We start from the raw sequence: 23,677 nt of genomic DNA, 5'->3' as shown, positions 1-23,677 counted from the left end.
TAAAAGCAGGTAATGCTGTTCAGTAATACTTTTTAAAAATCTATTGAAAAAACAATCCATTTTGATCAGAGATGCTTAACTAACCTATAATTAAATTTCATAGTAATAAAGAATTTATTACTGTAATTTCTCCTACAAATAGATATGATCAGAGTGAATGTTTCTGCTGTTTGAAAGAAATTGGAAAAAAAAAGATGAAAAATCTTTAAAATCTTTCTCTACTGATGTTTGAGTACTGTTCTGCATCTTTGAACGTTGTAACTAAGATGGAGATTGAGCTGCTCAAGGTCACACAGGGATGATTAGTCGTGGCTCAGCTAGACCCAGGAGCTCCATGCTCAGACTGCTGCTGTATCTCTGTCAAATTGAGACCCTCTTCTAATTTTTTGTTTGCTTAAGTCAACCCTAGGAGGAAGAATCAACCGGAGCATAAAAGCATGAGACCTTCCGTAGCGCATTTTGCAGTTCCAGGCAGCACAGTTTGAGCACGTGGGTGCGGGTGCTCCTTGCCACAGAGCCGAGAAAGGGCAGTTCTGGGCTCTTGGCATATGTGGCCGTTTGGGTTCTGGGATGTCAGATGCAGAGACGACAGCCTGTTCCTGCTAATAACAGTCAAAGCATAGTGGCTGCCTGGTTTAGCTGTTCACGAGGTCTTTTTGTTCAGGATTAGGCTGCAGGTAATGCTCTGGAAGGTGAAACATTTTAAACATTTAAACATTAAAGTACCCAATGGTACTTTTCAGGGAAAAGGAACTCTCTAATCTGTTGAGGATTTCCATTTTTCAGTGGTTTATTTTTGTCTTTGCTTACAGAGGTATAGAATAATCCTGTTTAACAATCTATTATATTGTATGTAATGTTCTCTGCAAATCTACTGTGGAATAAATAGAACTGGAGCAAAGATGCATCCTGAATGAATATGCAGCTACATTTAAGAAACAAAACCTAGTAATATATACATACATACATATATATACATACACACACACCCCTTACATGCACAGGCTGTCAAGAGGCTGGGTTATTTTAGAAGGCAAGACAAAGAGCAACGATATATTTAGAAGTGCTGAACTGATTTTTCTCAGTACAGTTTAACTGCATATCTGTCGCTGCTTTTGAGCTTTCCAGTGAGCTTGCATAGTTAGGAATCAAATATACTGTGCACATGTCGTAAATGGTGTCTATCCAGGGAATACGATCCTCACTGCACCTGCACTCTGCCACTGATCCATTAGGATCCTAATTAGTCTTCATCCAACTCCCTCTGAAGTTGATAAGAGACCTTTTCTCTCCCTCCTATCCCCTGCTCTCTCCACTCCAGGCACCCACACTCCATTATTTTCTCTTCTGTTAGATTTCCATTCTTATAATCCCCCACTCCACTCGTCTTCTACCTACATCTCCCCAAATGTGGAAAAATATTTGCAAGACCAATTGAAAATGAGCGAATTCCTTCCTGGAACAATTAAATATTCATAATTAAACTTTCCTTCCCTGTCCTTCAGGGAGTTCACAGCCTGCTGAAAAGCCGGGCTGCTAAGGGACTTGACAGCCTTGTCTGAGTTGCTGCTGAATTCTCTGCTCCCTGTTGCAGGAAATACCTTTCTGATACCTTTCTTAAAAGCATCTTGGCTGCTGTTCAGTCTGTAGTTGCTTCACAAGAGCTTGCATTCAGTTTGACCTTTTGACTGAACTGAGTATTAAGAATTTAAAACTCCCACTTCAATATTTCATATTATTTTTCTAGTTTAAAAGACCATTCATCACCTTTCATCCAGTCTGAACCTTTTTAATACAGAATATTAAATACAAATGGCTCATTTGGAGACCTTTTCATTCCCTTTTTTATTCTGCTTCTTGCTCTTCACTTGGTTAATGGAAGCAGTTGCTGCTGGGTTAGGCTTGAAGATGCCAGTGAATTACGCTCTTCTAGCACAGGCTTCCCCAGGGGGAGAGAGAGCTGGTGCTCAGAGTTTTTGTTCAATTTTCTTTAACATAGTTGTTTAGTAGTAATTTTACAAGCTCCTCATCTCATTACAAAGGTCTGAGAAGGTTTTTGGAAGTACTTACAGCTGTGATCTGGTATTTGCTGCTTTGCAAAACTCCTCTATAACAGCAATGCCTGAGAGTCAAGCAGGAACGCTACATATGATTGTTAATGCTAGATGAAGAAAATTATGTTTGTTTTCTGCACAAAATGACTTTGACTGAATTAGGTATCCTAGCCTTAGAATAAGATGGAAAAAGGAGAAAAACAATGTTGCCCTGGAAAATATATGTGTTCGTGGGTTTTTTTTGAGACAGCAGGAAGCAGTCTTTGTTGTAAAATGGTTACTCTTTCTCTGTGAAGTTTTGCTTAAAATGAAAAAATGCTTAGAAAAAAATTTGCAATTTTTGGTGGAAAAACAGCTTTCATAGCTGAAAATCTTCAAAGATGTTTTGTTATTGCTGTTTTCTTCAGAGGAAAATTTCACATTTTTGGAAGAAAAGCATCTGTATACTTTCTATTTAAAGATGTTAAAGGAATTTTTACAGTTGAAGAAAGTCTGCCATAGATTTGACAGCAAAGTAGATGGTGTCTCTGGACACAGTATCTTTACAAAATCCCTGGAACACAAAGGCTTTATAGATTCCTAGATGTGGGTACCATGTTTCCATAGCATTTTTGCATCATTCATTAATGTAGGTGTGAATTGTGAGGAAAATTTCAACAAAATTTCCTAGTTATTAAAAAAAAACTTCCCCATTTGGCAATACTACTAAAAGTTGATAAGAAGCACAGCTAAAATAGTGGACCTTCCACCGTGCCCTGAACTTTATCCAAGTCTGCTTCCAGCAAACAGCTCACTGAGTGGGTTGGGGTCCTGTGATAAGGCACGTGCTATTCCAAGGAATTCCTCCACTTCTTTAAGTGCATTGATCCAAATTAACGGATTTGGGGAGGAACGGGAGTGTATGTGGCTGCTGTAAGGGACTAAAGTGAAAGGTGCCTGTAACAGACCTTTGACTAAAATGATAAAAATGTGGCAACACCAAGAGAGAGCATCTCAGAAAGCCTTTGTACGTGAGTGCTGGTCACACTTGACAGTGCGTGCATGATACCTGTCTGGAAAGATAGCTGTTTGCAAGTTCCCTTTGTGCTGCCTGGAAAAATGCATCACCCTTCTCCTTAATGGTGCTCCAAAGCTGGCTCTCCTGGGTTCCTTTATAGGTGGAAGCCAGGCATGTGTTATTATTCCTTCAGAGCCTGCTGCATGGATTTTTAACTTCCTCCTGTTGTGCAGTGGGACTGCAGGAGGGAGGCTCAGGAATCTCTTTTCGAGAGCTGTTAGGTACTAACGGCTCCTCTTGTCCTCTGGGAGATCTGGACAGAAATCTGGGAGCTCTGTCTCAGCAAAGAAGGCTCTGGGGATATAACTTAATACTTAATTTTGAGTCCTAACAAGCATGCTCAGAGGCAGTGGTGTAAGTGGAGCACAGCATTGTAAATGATACCATAGGGCGCTTTTACTGTGATGGTGAACATTCATAGAACCAGACAAGTTAAAATAAGTTACAAAACAGAAGAGCACTTTTCATAGAAAATTTAATTTTTTTTAAATAGAAAAACTAAAAATACTTACAAACAGGACCGTAGTGTCTGTCATATATCAATGCAATGAGAAAAGGTTATAAGAGTGTATTGCAGGTAATAGTGTTTCCTTTTTTTGAAGCACCTTCTCTGAGCCCAGAGCAAAAGGTCACTGCAAACGTTACTTAATGATTTTAGTAGTTTCCTATTGTATACTCTGTTAGAATAACAAATGGTCTGGATGCTGCATGCTGTACATAAGAGAAGAGGTAAATATGAATGGCATAAGCAAGGGACCAGGGCTGGGGAGCAGGCAGCGATGGAAGGGAAGAGCACGTGGTGGGTACAATGCAGGCCACAACCGAGACAGAAAACGTCTTCAGGGAGCTGAGCCGGAAGGTGGCAGGAGCAGGCAGAGCAGAACTGGGCTGCTGGGTGGTGAACGCGCCATTGCTGTAGCCGGAGCGTTTGGCAAAGTTCTTTATTATTGCTTGCTCTCATGAACATTGTGTCTTAAAGCCTGTCCTTTTCCTCACCCCTCCTGTGCCCAGCTGTCTAGTTGCCTAGCTAATGGATCCTCAAAGAGTTGTCACAGACAAAAAAGGTCTTCAACAAAGCACACTTCTCATTCTTTAAAATTTCAAGTATTTGATATTCCAAAGGGTAGGAGAGCTAGAGCATACAATACTCTCACAAGATGCACAATGGTTTGCATAGTGCTGTGCTGCACTGTTTAAGTCACTGACCCAGTTTTAAGTTCATCTGTTAAATCCAGTGGTGGCAGCTCAATTTTGATTTGAATATTTTTATTCCTTTTCTTCTACTTTTGCTCCGGTTAGGGAAATAATTTAAAAATTACAAAGACTGTAGTAGTAAAACATTCAAAAGAGAAAAGTTGTGAAATAGTTTTCTAGATACGTTTTATTGCTAAAGCTGGGACTATGGCTTTAATAGAAAAGCAGATGGGAAGACCTTTTTACTTCCAACGAGCTGAGATTTTCAAAAGATCCTACGAGACAAAACGTGAATACTTCTAAACGTTTTCTAAGGAAATTTATCATTTGAATCTCAGACTTGTCTCTAAAGCCTCCATCCAAATTAAGTTTTGATTTATTAAACTCGTGCTGCCTGACTAGATTAAAACATCCAAAATTCTCACAAACCAAACGCTTCATTGGCTTTTGGCTTTCACTCTGATGACTACAGAGATGACACCAAGCGTTCTTTCAACGTTGAATTGTCCTGAGCCTTTAATTTATTTCCATTCAGTCCATTTCATTCCATTCTCACATAGCATGTGACTATCTGGAATCTCTACAGGAACAGGACCAAACAAAGCGTCCACTTGTGAGAGAAATCACAGTTCTGTGGAGCTGTGGACAGCTCTTAACGCCTGCTCCTGCAGGGGTTCCCCATTCGCTTCATCTCCTTAGGCAAAATTGTGAATTTGACATGGTTCATACTTTTTCATTGAAACCATGTGAAAAATATGATTTTCTGCACATTTGGGGCATAGAAGAACAGACAATTTTGACAAACCGACTCTTCCTCATTCCCACTAGTCTCAAACTCCAACAAAATTTATTAGATGTACTTCAAAGACCTTGCCAGTTGTCAGGTGAAGAAACAGGTACAAATCTCTTTGACTATCACATAGCAAGAAAACAGAATAGGAAAACAAGAATCTAATTAACCATTTCTCTCCTCAGATAAACGAACAACTAAAATTATTTAACAAAAACTACATTATTCTTTCTTTTAGTACTTTACCAGACTAACATGGTTTTTACAAGAGTTGAATGTTCTCACCTGCCCAAAGTTGACTAAAGGGTAAGGATGCAAAGAGAAGTCAATTAACCAACCATGTGGTGTGGACTATAGCTCAGGATATTACTGTTTTGCCTGTTCCAGCTGGGCTGTATTTACTTAACAGAGTTAAATAGGCTGAATTGAATGCAAAATCTGTTTGTTCAGTGGGAATTTAAAAACTTGGTGTTTATTTAAAAACTTAATGTTTATCTATTCAGTGCTCTGAGGCTTTTCAAAAGCTCTTCTCCCTATAGGACAGAGAGCCACATTAGTGCATTATCCCTTCTTCTAAGTACTGTGTGGACCTGGAGAGGTAAATGAATTTGTAAACTTAGCTCTAGCAGTGCACTTTTCAGGTATTGCTAAACTACATGATATTTAGGAGGAATATTGTGCACATTTGCAGCTGAGATTTCAGGCAGGGTTGTAGTGGATGGTGCCATGATACATAACTATAATGCCTCATTGTAGTGTCCAGTTCAGAGCCATTTGCAATTTAAGAGGAAATTTAAGAGCAGAAATTAATAATAGATACTTTTATGCCTTCTTCTAATCTAAAAGTTCAGGTCCCCTGCCTGAAAGGGGAAAGAAACATCTCAAGGAAATTACCTCTATTTGTAATTTTAGCCTACTTTTCATCTAGCACTCAGTCCAAAGGCTTTCACTTACCTTGTCTTTGATGTTTATGCTGTCAGGACAACTGTGATTCTCACTTGTTCCTGAATTCTCACATCTTCCCGAGTTCTTCACTGTTTCTTTAGTTTCTGTTTCTCTCTCAAACATTTGCACCCAAAATGGGAGTTTCTCCAATCAGTGCTTCCTTTTGGGCACTGGGATCCAATTTCTACTTGGCTTTGCTTCTAAAAGTCCCTGCATACATTATTTTGAATACGAAACAGTTGGCTATAACCACCAAACATTTTTATGGAGGCTTAATCCAAGTCATAATACCACAAATCCAAAAGTTTTCATTAAAAAAGCTGTTTTCTGTCAATCTCCATGTCTGCCTGCACTTCATCAGGAGCAGAAGAGAGTAGCTGAGCAACATTCAACACCATCAGTGACTAAATGCAAAATTTACTACACTTGTGCATTACTGAAATCCACATTTTCAAAAAATATGAATGATTTTAAATGTAAATAAACAATGCAACCTGACTGAAGTAGGCCTTGCCCCACTCGTCCATTTTAAATTGGTTCCCAAAGCTCACGTTGACATTTGGAGGGTAGCCCCCTGCAGCTGCATTCAAACCTGCCTTAAGACAACCTTGTCCTTTAAGAGCTCATTCCCAGGTTTTCCAAAGGCTGCCTTCAAAGGCTGTTTGGCATATATTTTAACCACATGGTATTAATTGGGCCAGTCTTCACATGTAGAATTCATCAGTGTTCCAGCAGTCATTTTTGGGGTTTAGTGCTTCACTTTTAACATACAGACAAAATAAGATCTATTCATCATAAAGAGGGAAAGCTGTCAGGTTAGAAATCAAGTAACACGTGGAAAGCTATTTCTTTGTTAACACACAGCTTCACTTTTAGTGTTACAGTACAGTGAATGTGGGGCTTCCAGGAAATGTTTACTTGCTAGGAGCAGCATTTTCACAGGTCCTGGACTCAGGAATGGGGAGAATCATTAAGCCAGTTGTATTAGTGGGGGCTTTGCACAGCTTGTGCACATCTTGGGATGGATTGCAGCATCTAATGTGCTTTTAAACCTTTGAATCTGGTGTGCTCTGAATACAGTCTGGATTTTCTTCTTATGCTAGGCTATACAGTTGTTACGACATTTAAAAACTTTGTGTTTGTTTCAGGTGGGAGGCTGTCCAAATTAAAACCCCATAAACCGAGTCAAGTGAATAGATACCTCCTCACAACTGCAATGGCAATTTTGTAATCATTCATGTGTTTTTATACATCATAGGACATCTTGAAGGTTGCAAACTTCCTCTTAAAACAGCATTTGAAACAATTTTCCTCTCCTTGGTAACTCTACTTTGTTCTTGATGGCTTGCTCAGTTTCCCCAAGCACTTTCTGGCAGTGGTGCTCGCCTGCGCTTCCCAGTCAGAGGTGGCACAGAATGTATTTTGTGGCACAGCCTCCAGCATTTCGCTCCTGTGTAAGCTGAACAGCTTCTAAGAAGCTTTGAGATTCCTGAGGTTGAAATGTCTATACGAATGCCTGAGGGCACTCTGCTTTAGTTACTCCCTTCTGTTTGTTTAAAAATACCAAGAGATCACTTACATCCCTCCCAGATGGTCTGTGTTTATATATCTGTTTTATATTTATAGCCAGGGAAACTCTCGATGGAGCAGGCAGGGTGTCTGACAGTGCTCCCCACCCTTGTTCACGACATGTGTGCCCCTGGTGATCACTGAGCACGGAATCCACTTGATCACTTCACAAGGACGCGAACATCCTCTGGGTACTTCTGTGGCCGCTTCGCCTTGAAGAGAGGCCGCGGCAGAGCGGCGCCTCGGCTGCTCCTGCTTTCGTGACCCGAACCAGGGCCACCGCACGGCACCTTCTCCGGGAAGAGCCAACTGCCCCCCACAACGGATACTAAAATAATTTAATTTGTGTAAGTTGCAGGACATTGAAGGTACACCAGCCATGGGCTTCCCCACCACGCGGGGCTGGACTAGATGATCTCCGGAAGCCCATTCCGAGCTCAGCCACCCCGCGGCTCTGTGGAGCGCTCACGTCGCCCAGCCGAGGCGAGGCGCGCCGCGCAAACGCCTCGCGGCGGCTCTGGGCACTGCGCATGCGCCGCCGTGAGGCGAGGCGCGCCGCGCAAACGCCTCGCGGCGGCTCCGGGCACTGCGCATGCGCCACCGTGAAGCGAGGCGCGCCGCGCAAACGCCTCGCGGCGGCGCGGTACCTCCCGGCACTGCGCATGCGCTTCCGCCAGGCGCAGCGATCCCCCTCGCAGCGCAGACCCTTCCGCGCGCTCCGCAAAGGAGGCGCCTTGCCCCGGCCCGGCCGAGCAGCCGGAAGCGCCGCGAGCGGCAGCGCGCAGGCGCGCGTCAGCCGGCCGCACCACCGCGGCGCACGCGCGCCGCCCGCAGCGAGGCCGCAGCCCGGCGGCGGGGCGTTGGCGCGGTCGGCGAGGCCATCGCTCCGGGGCGAGGGGAGCACGACCCCGCCCTCTGCTCGGGAAGACCCTTCCAGGCCTTACGGGAGCGTATGTCGGTATATCCCCACCTTGAACTGCCGCACAGCTCGCCCGCGGAGCCTGCAGAGTTTTAACCCTCGCCCTGACCGTCCGGGCCCAACGCTCGGCCCCGCGCCGTCGGAAGAGAAGTTTACGCAGCTGCAGCCGGGCTCTGTAAGGTCACAGACGGCCTTCAGCAAGAGCTTCCATTCCAGTGTAATCCGGTAAGGCAATTCTTAGCATAAAACCTTCAGTTACAGAAAATATGACATCTTAACAAAAAAGTTTTATTCTGACTAAACAAAATGTACAAGGTTTTTCAAACGACAGTGAGTTTTGTTGACTCTCTGAAGCCAGCAGATCCATGGAATAACTCTAACACTTTTTCCAGCAGCTTCATCAAACTACTTTTTGCCAGACTTCTTGATTCCACCACTAGCTGCCAAAAGAAGCAACACAACTGTTTAGACATTTTCTACACATTAGCTACAGATTTAGTTCCTCAGAGCAGATTCCTCACTAGACTACCTGTACAACTCACTTCCCCACTGGTAAACTTTAACACTGCTGTTTGTTTGCCTTATATTCCCAACTTACTATCTAAATAATTTGTTTTTCATGTTACTGTTATGTTTGTGATCACATATGCCTTACTCTGAATAAATAACTTTAATAATTAGAGGCAGCTTTCTCATGGAATCAAATACATCCCTTAGATTTACAAGAGCTATGTATTTCAGCAATTGTTTTGTGCCTCTGAGAATACCCTCCATTGTTTACTTCTTTAGCAGTAGTAGAATCACAATGAAAAAAAAACTTGAATTAACATACATATTTGATTGTCTGTTTCTGTTCTACTAAATGCAGTTGGGCTGCACAGCAATAACAGCCAGTAAGTGCAAGGGAAACAAGAATATATGTTAGAAAACTTAGTTAATGCCGTGTTAAGTCTTAAGGATTTTCCTCCTCATTCATCATATATGAGGAAAAAAAGCAGTACAGTTACATGCTCAAGGGCAATTGTTGACCAATCCACAATAATTACAAGTCAGTCCTTATTTCCATACTTTTCTGTTCGAGTTAAATAGCTGCCATCCTGCCAGAAAGGCAATCAAGTGAATAGTGTTTGGTGATTTCCTGATAATCCCTTCTTGTCAAATTATATTTATGACTATAGGAATAAAAGCATCAGTATTCCTACAGCAGTCAGAGTTGGGGTCAAAGCTCTACTGAAGCAGATACTAGAATTAAAAGAACATCTGTTCTGTGTAGTCCCTATCATTAAAAGGACTAAAGCAAGGTGAAAGAAAACAGTGCATTAGCACACCAAAAAGTGCAATATAGTTTGTAAACGCTGTTTTTCAGAGTGCATGTAGTATATGATCAATAGAAAAGAGAAAAGAATATTAAGACTGCAGCAAGACAAGCTGCAAGGGCTGGCAGGCAACAGCCAGCTGTGCCCTAGTACAGTCATTCTAACATTGTTGCCTTGCTCAGCCTCTTGGGAATAGTCTAGCCAACACAATAAGGTAATAATAACTATCTGCTTTGGCAGGCATTGATGACTGAAATTCAATCTAAAAAAAAAGAAGAGTAATAATGGCAGCAAAATACTATCAAGAAATATTTAAGTACTCACAGCTGAAATACCCTATGCAGAACAAGTTTATGGTGGTAAGGCCACAGGAAAAAAAAGGCTCAATTCATTTTTTGCAACAGTCCATACTATAACTGTCATCACAGTCACCATGTCAGAGGACTCATGAACTGTCCACGTAGCTCCCACATACAAAAACAAACTGGGAACCTACAGACCAGGGAGTCTAACTTCCATCTCAGGCAAGATACAAGAGTCTGTAATAAAGCAAAGGGATAAAGTGTTTTGCATGTTAACAGGACTTGTGTAGATGGTAAATCCTTCCTCACAAACCTGCTGGAACTCTATGAGGATACTGTTAACTATGTAAATAAAGCAAATCCAGGGGATGTAATATTTTCAAACATTTGGCAAGATTCCGTAACAATGGAAACTAAGTTGCTGTGGGATTTCTGGAAAGGCCCTTCTATGACCTTCAGAGGATTGAAAGCTTGCTAAAAAATAGGAAGCAAAGGATAACGTTTACTGATCTTTATGGAATGGAAAAGATTGAACAGCTTGGTCCTGCAAAAAGCAGTGCTGGGCTAAGTTTATTGAACCTCTTTTTCAGTGACCTAAACAGCAGAGCAGAAAGCGGAATCTCCAGTTTTGCAGATCCTGCTAACCTCCTGTGGTTACTCAAATGCCTCACCAATAATAAGGAATTTTAGAAGGACCTTACAACACAGCACACAAAAACACTTAAACCATGCTGACATGACACTGAACTCAGAAGCAGCAGTTAGAATGCAGGCATGAATCATCATTCATTGATTACAGAGCTGTGAAATCATCTCAATGTGCAGCAGAAAAAAAGCCAGCAAAAATTAGATGGCATCAGAAAGGATACAGAGGTCACTATTTCACCACTGTGTAAAACCTTGGTGTACATATCTTGAGTATTAAGTGCAGTTTGGACTCCACATCTCAACAGGGATGTAGTATGACTAGTAAAGACATCCCCCAAGAGGGATGGGCAGTTAAAATGACTATGGGGGTACAGCAGCTGGCTTTCAAAAAGAAGCCAAAAAGGTTCAAATTCTTCAATATGGAGAGGAGAAGACTAGGAGGGAATTTGATCGAGGCTTACAAAATTGTAAGCGCAGAAGGGAAGAACACCACAGAAACATGATTCCAAAATCCTACAATAATAGAATTAGGTCATTCACTGAAACAAGTATTTACTTTCAGAAAATCAAACACATAATGGATAATGAACTTCTGTGACTTGTTGCCATGGAAGGCTGTGGAAGCAGAACATATCACTGTGTTCAGAAAGGGATTAGTCAAATTGATGGACCACAGGTCAAAAACATACCTAGGATGAACAGGCAGGGATGCACCCTTTAATGTTCCTAACGCTGTAACTGCAACTGATGGAGTACAAGGCAAGCGGACACACTCGCGTGCTCTTCATTAACAGCGCCTCCTACTGCTGCCTTTCAAAACAAAGGCTGGGCGAGGTGGACCATCAGTCTGAACCACTACAACATTTTTGACATTCTGCCTTGCTTCTGACTGATGTGGACAAGCATACCTCATCACATCTCCTGAAGTTGTTCCTCTGTGTGAACTCTATAAAATGCAGACATAGAGCTATATGCCTGAGTTGCATAGAAACAGAGTTTTGCAATACTCTCCGTGACACTGTATTTTAGTCACTTAGGCAAAACAGTTGAAGCCAGACTAAGTTACAAGTCACAGGTTTTTTCTGCCAGGAATCTTCTGCTCATGAAAAAAAAATCATCCTCTAAGAGAACAAAGACTGTATCTGTTAAACGTTTAGGACTGTGGCAAAGCCTACGTGTTTCTTAATAAATCTGTAAAGGAAAGACTGAGTGTACTAATGGAAGGGTAGAAGTGCCTCTGCACCACCACCCTAGAAGTTAGCTTGCCAGGCATACTGTTGTACCTTTTAAACCAGAGCTTGTATCAGCGATTTGAGGGTGAAACTACATAATCACAAATAAATAAATAAATAATAAAATAGCCACCACTTGTTAATTATCATCTGCAGCTGCCATCAACTTAATGATGTACGTTAAATAACTTAAAGGTACATGCCTTTTATATTTGTCAAGAAAAAAAAATAAATTTTTGAAGCCAGCCAGCCCCTCAATTTTTCCTGTCATTATGGCACCTCACTTACTGAGGGGCCCTTTTCCAGCAGCTTTTGCTTTCATCTCCTCAAGTTTCTTTTGCTCCTCCTTCTGCTTTTGTTTAAATGCCAGATCTGCCTAAAGAAAAGAACAACAGTGTTTATTAACATCTCCTCTCAAGAAAATAAACAATAAAAAACTAACACACTAAACAGAAGCAAGATGACTGCATTCTATTAAATACGGGATACCTTTCAAAACTGCAAAAAATTTTTTTGCTGTATCAGAACACAGAGTTTTAGTTCTATGTGCATCTTTCTGTAATTAAAGAAGTATCATTTTCCACACCATAATCTTATTCTGGCTTATGAGTGACAAATGTGTGCACTAAAAGTATTCAGGAATATGCTGCCACTGATACTAGGAACCTAGCACATAAGCACTGTCTAACAATAAAATTAGGGTTAAATAGGGCATTAAAAAGGTTACTTTAACCTTAAAAAATATTTTTAAATATCATTCCGCAATGTTAATATTTTTGCAGTTTTCCTTTAAAGACTCTTATAATAAGTTTGTATAATTTATCCCACACTAATTCCAAGAAGAGTAATGCGATTGCTGGCAAATCCTACATGCGAGTCAGCTGTTGAACATCCCTGTTAGAACAGCCTCCAGAATTCAGCAGAGCGAAAACGTATGTATCCTTCAGATAAATATTCTTCACAGATAACAAGGCTGAAAGGGACTCCAGCCATTTTGCTTGGCACTCAGGATTTTTGGGTAACTAACCTGAGTATCTTAGACAACTAAGATTCTACAAATTTCTCACTGACCTAGCCTATGGCTCAAATGTCTTTACAATTAGAAAGATTTTCTCTTCTTTAATCTAAAGTTTCCCTTGCTACATATAAGCCTATTATTTCTTCTACTTATGTCACACACAACAGAATACTCTGCTTCTCTCTGCATTTGCCCCTTGGGTTTCTCTTCTTTAGACTAATGCTCTTCCAAGTAAATCATTCTTTCCCATTCATCCACATTTTTTTAAACATACAGCGTGATGCCCACGTGTCTGCAGTACCAAGAGAATAAAAAAGAGATTACATTATATGTTTGACACATGAAGCATTTTTCAGACATCTTTTTTTTTTCTGTTGCAACACCTGATTTTGTTGGTTCATGTTCTAACAGTACTGTCTGAAGCAGAAATCTAAGGTACCTAAGGTGGTCTAATTCTCCGTTTAATATGATCTAGATCATGCAAACCTGCAGTTTAGCCAGTCATTCTCTTTGTATTTTACATGATTATCCTTACCAAAGAAAGGGACTTAACACACATGCTTGATTAAATATTTCTTTTTTTTTTTTCTGATTTTCTCCAATCTGTTAAAATTACTGTGAACACTAATTTTGTCCTCTGATGGTCTGTGGCCCCTCCAAATTTTCTGTTCTCTACCAAGAGAATAAGCAGCATTGTCAGTAAGTTAGTAAACCAATCAAATCAGTACATAAAACATTACTAGAATCCGATCCAAGACAAATCTTGCAAAACTCTACTCAATATATTCTTGTAGTCAGGCACTGGATTGTTAGTAACCACTTCTAGAGTGTGACATTCCAGCCAGTTGCACACTCACCTTGCATCATATTAAGCCTTTCTAGAATACGTTCCTAAGTGGCTTTAGAGAATACTACGTGGGGTAGCATCAAGATCTCCCTATCTACCATTTTTCTTCTCGTATGCATAACGTTGCCCTGCTATATAGAAAAAGAATTTGCTAGGGTCTGCTGCAGTTTTACTAAAAAACATGTCAGCTCTTCCTCATTATGTTATTACAGCCTGGATGCTTGTAAGTCAAGTTCAGTTGACTGTAACATTTTTCTAGGAATAAAGATAAGCTCACTTACAAAGCTATAGGTTTCTTTTCCCTTTTCAAAGGGGCATCATATTTGCCCTTTTCTAGCCACTGGTGCCTCATCTGTCCTTCATGATTCTCAAAAATAACAGCTTATGGCTTCTGAACCATTACCAGTCTCGAAGTATGAGATTCACTAGGCTTAAGTATTTTTAAGCTAAACTACTCGATAACCCATCGTTTTCCTATCCCATCCGAGCTTCATGAGACTCTGTTAATTCGTTAGATTTCAGAGCGTCCGCCTCAGCCTCGCCGGTGGCACCCGACCCCCCACCGCGAGCGGCCACAGCCGGGATGTCGGCAAAAACAACGGGAAACCGCCGCTGCGGCCACGGCCAAGCCGTTAGTGCTCGGGGGCGCTAGGAGCGCGGAGCCCGGCAGCGCGCCGAGGCCCAGTTCATAAGCACGGCGGCGGCGGCGGGGCAAGGAAGGCGCCTTCTCCCCCCGCCCGCGGCGCCGCCCTACCTCATCCAGGTCCTTCGACTGCTTCTTCGGCTGCTTCAGCGGCTTCTTCTTGCCGCCTGCAAAGAGAGAGGAGACAGTGAGGCGGCGGCGGCACCGGCAGCCCGCCGCGGTCCGCCCGCCCGCCCGTCCTTACCCTCTCGGCCCGACATGGCGCCCGCTCCGCCGCGCAGCCGGCGCCCGCAGTGCGCGCGAGCACCCCGCCGCTTCCGGCTGGCGCCGCGCGGCCGCCGTAGCGCTTCCGCCGTAGCGCTTCCGGCCCGGGAGCCGCAGGGGCAGGTAGGCGGCGGGCGGCGGCGGCCCGGCCCGGCGCGGCTCGGGCGGCGGCAGTGCGTGGGTGACGCTGGGAGAAAGGAGAGCTGGTTTTCATTGCCGTGAGGCAGCGGGGCGGATTTGCGCAGCACGGCGGTTACCGCTCATCGTTACCGTGACGCGTTTGCAGTCTGTAACCGGGAAAAACCTATGGCAGAATCAGCAGCCGGATAGAAGCTGGTCAAACGTGCCGTCCAGCAGGAGGAACCCTTCCTAGCTGAGGTGGCAATCTTTGCACGCATTTGAGTGTCATTTAATAACCAAACAGTCCAAATTAACATAGAAACCTGAATTAAGGTAGCAGATCTGTGCACCAAGTACCAAGCTTTTTCGTGATCTTATATTAGTCAAAACCTAATGCAGTCATACACAAACTTCAGCTAAAACCTTATTTCAAAGTTTTTCCATTTAAAATGTTTAGAGGAAAATTTAAATCTTATTTAGAAATGCACGCTGAAATTAAACTGTAAGAAGTAGCCTGTTTTTGCAGGGAAAATTCTAAGCTCATTTTAAAATGCAGCTCTATGACTACGTTCACTGCCTGATATTTAATGATCTTGTGACTCTTGTGTGTAGTTGAGTTTTCTAGGTAGTCTCGTGAGAAAACCCAGTGTGTTCAGTTTAGCACTTTTTTGTGTTTCCACTTTGTCATTTGTGTCCTGCAACACTTCCAGTATCTGTTGAGTGTGACGTACAGGCAATGGCTGAGCCCTGTCTCTTTTCTCCTTAGCTGCTTCTTTCTCCTCTCTGTTCCTCTTTTTTTCAGAATTGTTAGCATCAGAAGTGTTGTCTGAAGTATGAAAGCACATAGTAAAAATTCACATGGGAAGCACTTTTGGGGCTTAAGCATTACGTTACTCTGAAGCTGATACTGGTTCTGTGTGTAAACACTATTCAGGATGCAGTGAGTGAAATAGTAATCAAAATGCATAGTGGAAGTACTTACTAACAAGAGAAAAGCAGGAACCTGGGGCAGAACTACCTTTTAGTGAAAATCCTGAAAAGTCTCCTAGGTAAGTAATGGCGTCGAACTAATGATGATTTAGCCATTCTTGAATTTTACTTTCATTTTAGCATGCATATTTAGTTCTAAGTGGTATCCACTTAAAAGTTTTTTTTTCCTTCATCTTTGTAGCACTTTAGTAATTAAATTCAAGCCATGGGGCCAATGAAATATAAATCAAGTGTATCCTCAGTGTCAAGTGGCCTGCAGTATCACCATTCTCTGATAAAGCGGAGTCAAAGAATGAATTTATGCATAATACGGACTTACTGTTCATCAGCACCTAAGAGGCCTGAAGCCAAGTCTGCCACAGAAATGGCCATGGGTCTTCTTAGTCGACTGACAGAAGCTGGGACCACTATGGGAAGAAACTCCCTTCAAAAAATATCCACAATGTGCAAGAGTTGGTGGGACAAATATGAAGAGTTTGTTGGTCTTAATGAAGTTCGAGAGGCTCAGGGAAAAGTGACACAGGTAAATACAGAGAAAATCTGGAAATTTAAAATGATGAATTAAGCTATGTGAAATAGAATTGCTGGCTGTGAGGTTAAAAAAGAGCTTCCAAAGATAGTCATGTATCTTTTACTACTTTAACTGGCTGTACAGACACCATAAATGCGTTTCAGCCTGTGCACATTGGTAAATGTATTTTATTCCCTAGATTTTAATGTAATGTGTTTTTTTTCCCTCCAAATTCACATAGTCAGTGTTTTAGATCTGTATGGTAGTAAGACTCTAAAATAAATAATCTCTCTTCTCAGGCTGAAAATGTCTTTATGATAGCTCGAGGGATAGTACGAGAGGCTCGTGAAAATGTAGAAGCCCAACAAATTAAACTGAAGGAAATTCGGGACCGCTTAGACAGGGTCTCTCGGGATGACACCCAATATTTAGAACTGGCTACTCTGGAACACAGATTGCTGCAGGTAATTTGTTGCTACTTGAGCACTGGAAAATATGATGAAAATTTGTGTATTATACTTCATCACTAGTGACTGCTTTTGCAGATGAAATTCAATTTTGAAATACTGTGATCTGAGTTAATTTCTAATGATCTTGTTTTGATTGAAGTAATTATTACAGATGATTGAGTCTAGACTGCAAATCGTATGTTAATGTTAAAATATGGTAGTAAATTTGGAGAAGAAAGATGAAGATGAACCTAGAAAATTAATTGAGTATAGACAACTACATAAGTATTCAATTAAAAAGCTAGGATTCAATAAATTATCCTCCAGGTAATGGGAAAAGTTCATTCCTGGTTGTTAATCCATGAAAAAACTCTCTTAGCTGCCTCCTCTGTCTGCAATGCTCAGGCAATTTACTGAAGCCCTGTCAGGAAGCAGCAGGAGCAAGGCTGCTCCTTGAGGGAGGGTGAGCAGGGAGCTGAGGTTGACCGCAGCGCAGGCAGGGACAGTGCCCTCACTGACAGGGTGCAGTCCCACAGCTCTGGCACTGCGAGAGCAGAGCAGAGTTGGCAACAGGAGCAGTGACAGTCCAGCAATCACCAGACAAAAGCAAGCAAGTCAAGGCCAAGTTCAGTCCAGGAAATCCAAACGACACTTTGGGAGCAGGAGGGAACAGGTCTGCAAGCAGGTGCACCTTTGAGAAAGCTCAGGCAGGGAGTCAGTGCACAGGCCTGAGCTAAATCGAGCTCCTGGATCGATGTGCAAAGCATCAGAAAAGAATCCCAGGTGGCTGTCTAGGTAGTGGATCAGGTGGATGAGACTCCAAGAAGAGCAGAGCTCTCCATGATTATAGGCAAAGGTGAAACTGAACCGAACTGAAAGGCAGAAGTGTGACAGGGGCGTTATGGGGATAGAAAGCATCGGGACGGAGAGAAAGACCTTGTCCGCTTGCACCACTTTTCTGTCATCAGTGGGCGGCAGGTTCCTGTGTAGAGAATCTCCAGCTGTAATTCTTGATGACCTTCTCCATTTCTCTTTTGACTGAGAATAGTGTCTCACTGACTTCAGTAGTATAGTAAAGAAAATCCCGCAATAAAAGTTTCCAAAACAAAAGTAATGAATGTGCTTTGCTTCCAATCTTTCATCTGCACTGTTTCTTTTTTAAATACAGAATTTATAGCTTTACATTACATCCTCTCCTTCAACTCACTTCAACTTTCTTGCAGGAAGAGAAGAGATACCGAGCTGCCTATTTAAATGCAGAAGAATCTGAGCGAGAAAAATTTTCTCTCTTCTCTGCAGCCGTAAGGGAAAGTCATGAGAAAGAGCGAACGAGAGCTGAAAAAACAAAGAACTGGTCCATTATTGGTTCTGTACTGGGAGCTATTATAGGTGTTCTTGGTTCCACCTATGTTAATCGAGTAAGGCTACAGGAATTAAAAGTGTTGGTGCTTGAAGCACAGAAGGGCCCGATTAGTCTGCAAGAAGCCATCAAAGAACAGGCCTCCAGCCATTACTTACAGCAGAAGGATCTCAGTGACATCATAGCAGACCTGAAAAACATGCTGCAAACAAGGACATCACAGGAAATAAAGGAAGGTGATTTGTTAGCTAGAGAAGACAGGAATAACTCATTTAAAATAGATTCTCTTTTAATTCCTTTAAAAGAACAGCTAAGCTACACTAAACAAGTCAGTTCATGTCTGGGGAATTTACAGCAGCAGTTTAGCAGTCTGCAAGAAAGTATAGCACAAATGATTTCTGAAATGCAGAGTGTTAAACTTGCAGTTCATTCTAGACCTATGGAAAGAGTGGTGCCAAGGTCTTCAGGGGAGGGTAAGGGCCAGGTGTCTGCAATGAAAGACGTGATTTTAGAATTGTATGATACGGAACGGAGACTGGAAACACAAATCAAGAGAAATTCTGTTTACAGCACTGCACTGACATGCACAATGTTTGCTTTTACTCTGCCAGTACTTTATATTATATTTAAAGGAAACTGATCTAATTAATTACTGAACTTACTAGGTTAATAAAAGTAAACTTGTGCTCTAAGTAGTTAGAGTACGAGTCCAAATGAATGTGCATTAGCATTTTCTCGTTATGCTTTCATCTGTATAGTTGGAAAACTTGTAAAGACTTTGTCTACTGATGCAGGCGGTGTGTTAATCATCATCGCTGGGCGGTTTTTAACTCCTCAAGCAAAAGAGATTCCGCTGTTGCAAGTCTTGTACTTTTTACTATCTGGTATTGTGTATCTTGCAAACCAGTAACTTTCACTGCAGAACTGTATTCATGATTTTCTGTTTAAATGATTATTTTCATCTGTCATCGGGCTAATTGCTTTATGTATACTCCTTTATAATTTTGTTCCATATTTCTTCTTAATTGTTCCATTTGTCCATACACTAGGTTCTAGGAGTTGCTTTACCAAACAGATTGAAATATTTGCCCTGAAGATACCTTTTCTTTTCTTTTCTTTTCTTTTCTTTTCTTTTCTTTTCTTTTCTTTTCTTTTCTTTTCTTTTCTTTTCTTTTCTTTTCTTTTCTTTTCTTTTCTTTTCTTTTCTTTTCTTTTCTTTTCTTTTCTTTTCTTTTCTTTTCTTTTTTCTTTTCTTTTCTTTTCGATATAGGGCAATGATAGGATATGATAAACATCCGGGATCAAATGTACAAGGAAAAATTGAAGTTACTGTGAGACAAGTCTGTACAGGCAGATGATGCTTTTAAAATACATGTGGTAGCTTTCTCCAAAGACTGATTATCATGTCCAAAATGTGTCCAAAAGCATTTCTAGAGTTTTAGCCATTGATAGCTCTATGTCCTTAAGGCTTACAGGCATGGAAGGAGGGGGAAGAGATGTGCAAGATGATGTTCCTTCTGCAGATGCAGGTTGATTCTGTGCTTTCCCTACAGCCTCATTGACCCATCACTCACTAGCTAGTTTGAGCTTTCGGTAATCCTCTAGGGAGCAGTCATTTTCTGATCTCTTCCAGTATTTCTTGGAACATTCTCCAGTTCTTACTCATTTTTCGGTTACTGTCCTGTCTGGAAACTGAAACATTTCTTCACAGCAGGTGCTCTTAAGCTGGTGTATTAGTGCCACTAGTGTTATGCAAACTACTCCAAAATAATATTTAGAAAAAAATAAAGATTCAGCTGCCTGCTTTTTTCTGGAGGGGATGAATGGTTGATTAAAGAAAAACACTGTCTGATCAGCTAAGCATCAGTAGCTGTGCATAGCCCAAAACAAAGTTATTTGTATTGCAGTGATAAGATACATTTTGCTGTTATGATGGTAGCAGACAAACAATCCAGATTTGGAACTCCTGCTCTATTGAGTACTTGTGTGAAACCTTTGCAGAGGAAGGACAGGCAACCTTGCTTGCCCTTGTGTGTGTAGGCATTTCCGAGGTTTTTTTTGTTTGTTTGTTTGTTTGTTTTTTACTGTCAGCCATTTCTACTTTCTTATACTTTCTTCTGTCCAGTAAACAGATTAAAAGAGATTGAGGTTTTGATTGTTAGCTCTTAACATTGTAAGATCTTTGGGACAGGGATATTTGCTCTGTGAGGCATCAATCTTATTTGGAATCATTATAGCATGACTGGATAAACAATATTAAGAAAGATCTGTGATGATTCACTACTTCTAAGTGAGATGAAGTTTGGTAGATGTTGGTAGGTGTTTTAGGGGAGACTGCTGCTGATTTATATATTTATTATTTGGAGTTTAAAGTGCATAACAAGCATTTGTCAGGGAAGCCATATGACTGATGGCAGACATTGAGATCTGAGATAAAAATATTTAACTGCATCAAGAGGTACATGCACAAATACAAATTCTCAGGTCTGTAATGTTTCATTTTCTCACTTCACAGACGTTTCTACAGTTTATCCTCCTAGTAGGAGCTTGGTGAAAATTAGAGACAAGTACATAATAGAAGGGATGGAGATAGTACAAAGGATCCTATTTATAACTGACCAACAGTAATCACTGAGAATTCTGAAAATATTTTTCCAATTTGACCATATGATGTTAGCCTCTCTTATTAGGTAAGTGGCTGAATTTCGGATATTCAGCATCACTGAAAAGCATGTACTATATATTTGACTATAGTTTTAAAATGCTAAATGTTAGACAGCTAAACCTGAACATCTAGGGAACATTTTGCTCACTGAGTTTTACTTTGATTTGTGCCATCAAGAGTCAACAGAGGTGTAAGGTTGAACTTGGATACAATAAATACAAGAGTACAAAAACTAGGGTAGTTCATTGATCTGCTTTATCCCCATTTAAAAGATGTAAGACTGTAGCTTTAACATTATCTAGTGTTGCAGGGAGAAGTCAGTCAATGAGAACAGTAGCAAATAAATTTAATAAGCTAGAGTATACTGGACTAAATCTGAGGTGAATGAGAGCTTGAGGTACACAGCTTGAACTCTGAGAAAAGCTGGATAGTGTGATACATATCAGCATGAGAATAACTGGTCTTACCTTTTGCAAGATATTTGGAAGATTCAGGAATAGGTTCTCTATGTGCAGTATTTTACAACTGGCAGAAATCAGTTACAACTGATTACTACTGTTCTGTTATTTCTGCTCTTTGCTAAATTTCTACATGTGAAGTGACAGCATAATCATTTCAATTAGAAAGCATCATTTTAGGAACCACGTCTTTGAAGCAGCCATGAGGGCAGATTCGTATGTTCCTTCAGTCCTGGATTAATCATCACTCCATTGCAGCAATGATTTAAACACAGTTTGGTACTTTACCATGTGTGTACCCCAAAGTCAGAAGACAGGGTTGCATCAGTAGTAGCTGTACCTTGAGCTAGCTGAAGGCAATACAGGCAGACACTGTAATACAGACTTTACACATAATTTGTAAATACTTTGGGCTAAATTTCTGTCACTGTAATACAGGCAGCAAGTAGGCAAGTTTGGACAAAACCAGCACAGATGTACAGTGAGGTGTTTACGTGAGTGCTCACATTAGTGTATTTGCAGTACTGGCAGTGAATTACCCAATGTACAGAGTGACATCTCAGTACATATTTCCTGATGATTCAGCCATTGGCCAAATTAATATTTTGTTGCTTGGATTCTTCTGGATTGTTTAAGTAAAAAAGGCAGTGTTCTACTCTAGACTGATGACCTACAGACTTATGAGTACAGGCTATTTTAGTAAAAGAACAGTGCTCTAGTGTATACCTATTGGTTATTAACAAAATTTACGATGAATAGTTTACTTTTGCTTCTGAAATGAGGTCTCAGCTCTGTGCGTGAGCAAAGCCCTCTCTGGGCAGGAAGGCTCAGCCAGCCTTGCTCCTCAGCTGAGAGAAATGGTGGTTCACAGGTGCTAGTGAGGCCAGGGACTGACCTATTATGCATTGTGCTGTTGTACAGGGAAAGCCAGTGGTATTTCAGATCATTTTCATTGCTAACCAAGAACAAGAAACAGAAGATAAGTAAAAAGGGAACCCAGTAACAGCAACAGAAAGCTCTTTGATAAACAATAACCGTAAAAAAAATGCAGTGGTCTAGGCTTGGCCCCTGCCAAACTTTGTTGAGTTCTTAATGTTCCATGAGAAACCACTGTTAACTCAAAAGCAAACAGCCTAGTGGCTATGGAAAAAACTTTTAATAAGGCCAGTACAGACTTCTAACAATAGATGCATTTTGAAGAGAAAACCTGCCGTTCCTTCTACTCATGAATGCAGTATCAAATATTGCTTATGAATACAGAATAAAGAATATTCGATGTCATACTCAGTATATATATATTTATTAATCCTTGAGTTTTGAACATTCTGAGATTCTGATGGCAAAGTGCAGGTGCTCCCATTGACGTAATTGTAACCATCTGTTTGGCAAAGACAAGGAGAACTTTCTTTAAGCGAATACCTTCTAAAAACAAATTTACTTCCCTCATGATGGATCTGAGAAGGGATAGAAATACCCTGTTTAGGAACAGCATTGAGATCAGCAGTCAGAATAAGATTCATGAGCTAGTAAAAGAGAGACAAAGCTGGTTTGTCCACAGTTTATTTAGAACTATATTTCATTGCCAGACTTTAGCTAGCAAGTCATATTTGTGCCCTGCCTCACAAAAAGAGAGAGAAGTGCAATTTGTGGTGGTTAGCAATTGCTAATTAGTGTAAGAACTTAAACTACGGCAAAAAACATAAGGGCTAAGCATTAGATAGGACACAATTTTTATTTTGAAGGAGAATTAAGCATTCAGGTAATTATTTTTGTGGGAAGGCTTTGGAGTTTCCATCATGGGAAGTCTTTAAGAATAGTTTAGGTAAACATCACTAGGACTGATACAGTTATAAACAGCTTCTGGCCTGAAGCAAGATGGATTCAGTCAAGAATTTTCAACCTTTTCTGTTCTAAGGACCACTAATTTTTTTCTTAATAGAGGGGAGGGAGTGAGAGAGAAAGTCTGTGGACTGTTTGATATCTGCAGGGTCATCCTAATGGAGGTTATCCTGTAGTGCAGGCTATAACAGAATGAGAAAACATTATGTTAAGAAAATAATATCTCTGTTTACTATGGGCTGTATGGTGTTGGCACCAGGACACCAGGAGAGATGTAGAGTTGTATGAGTGTATATGCTGCTGCAAGAAAATATCACCTAATAGTTATTTTTCAGAATTCAATTTGTAAGGTGGCTTCTCAATCATTTTTGAAGTACTATACAAGGAGCTTTTTAAAGCTGTTTTTTCGTAAAGCCATGCTGATTTGCTCACTCCTGCTGTAAGCCTTTGATTTTACATGGCTGTGGCCTATACTGGCCTTTCTGTG

General features: G+C 41.0%; 1 protein-coding gene and 1 long non-coding RNA gene across 6 annotated transcripts; one reads left to right on the top strand and one right to left on the bottom strand.

Annotated features, from left to right (window-relative positions):
• Positions 1 to 8,508: 8,508 nt before the first annotated feature.
• Positions 8,509 to 19,196, top strand: CCDC51 (coiled-coil domain containing 51). Of its 5 annotated transcripts, none has more exons than XM_062585560.1 (5): positions 14,929 to 15,176; positions 15,853 to 15,967; positions 16,090 to 16,431; positions 16,719 to 16,883; positions 18,092 to 19,196. In XM_062585560.1, the coding sequence occupies exons 3-5, from the start codon at positions 16,114 to 16,116 to the stop codon at positions 18,866 to 18,868; spliced, it is 1,260 nt and encodes a 419-aa protein (XP_062441544.1). In that variant the 5' UTR covers positions 14,929 to 15,176; positions 15,853 to 15,967; positions 16,090 to 16,113; the 3' UTR covers positions 18,869 to 19,196. The 5 variants fall into 5 exon arrangements, with proteins under 5 accessions (XP_062441545.1, XP_062441546.1, XP_062441544.1 ...); XM_062585559.1 differs by having other exon boundaries at positions 15,721 to 15,967; XM_062585561.1 differs by lacking the exons at positions 14,929 to 15,176; positions 15,853 to 15,967 and adding an exon at positions 8,509 to 8,753.
• Positions 8,796 to 14,867, bottom strand: LOC134145731 (uncharacterized). Its single transcript, XR_009959671.1, has 4 exons — positions 14,779 to 14,867; positions 14,646 to 14,701; positions 12,315 to 12,402; positions 8,796 to 8,968 (listed from the first exon to the last, which is right to left on the bottom strand). It is a non-coding gene; the product is annotated as an uncharacterized LOC134145731 (long non-coding RNA).
• Positions 19,197 to 23,677: the final 4,481 nt, after the last annotated feature.

The sequence above is a fragment of the Rhea pennata genome, chromosome 12, assembly GCF_028389875.1.
Source record: "Rhea pennata isolate bPtePen1 chromosome 12, bPtePen1.pri, whole genome shotgun sequence".
NCBI classification, from domain to species: Eukaryota; Metazoa; Chordata; class Aves; order Rheiformes; family Rheidae; genus Rhea; species Rhea pennata.
Note: the sequence above shows the minus strand (reverse complement) of the source record. Positions and strands in the feature narration are given on the sequence as shown.

What these genes read in the sequence shown, in the direction of transcription:
- CCDC51 (XM_062585561.1), top strand. Translation starts at nt 16,114, where the DNA reads ATGGGGCCAATGAAATATAAATCAAGTGTATCCTCAGTGTCAAGTGGC. An exon ending in CTCAGGGAAAAGTGACACAG is followed by an intron (nt 16,432 to 16,718) that starts GTAAATACAGAG and finishes CTCTCTTCTCAG; the next exon opens with GCTGAAAATGTCTTTATGAT. An exon ending in TGGAACACAGATTGCTGCAG is followed by an intron (nt 16,884 to 18,091) that starts GTAATTTGTTGC and finishes ACTTTCTTGCAG; the next exon opens with GAAGAGAAGAGATACCGAGC.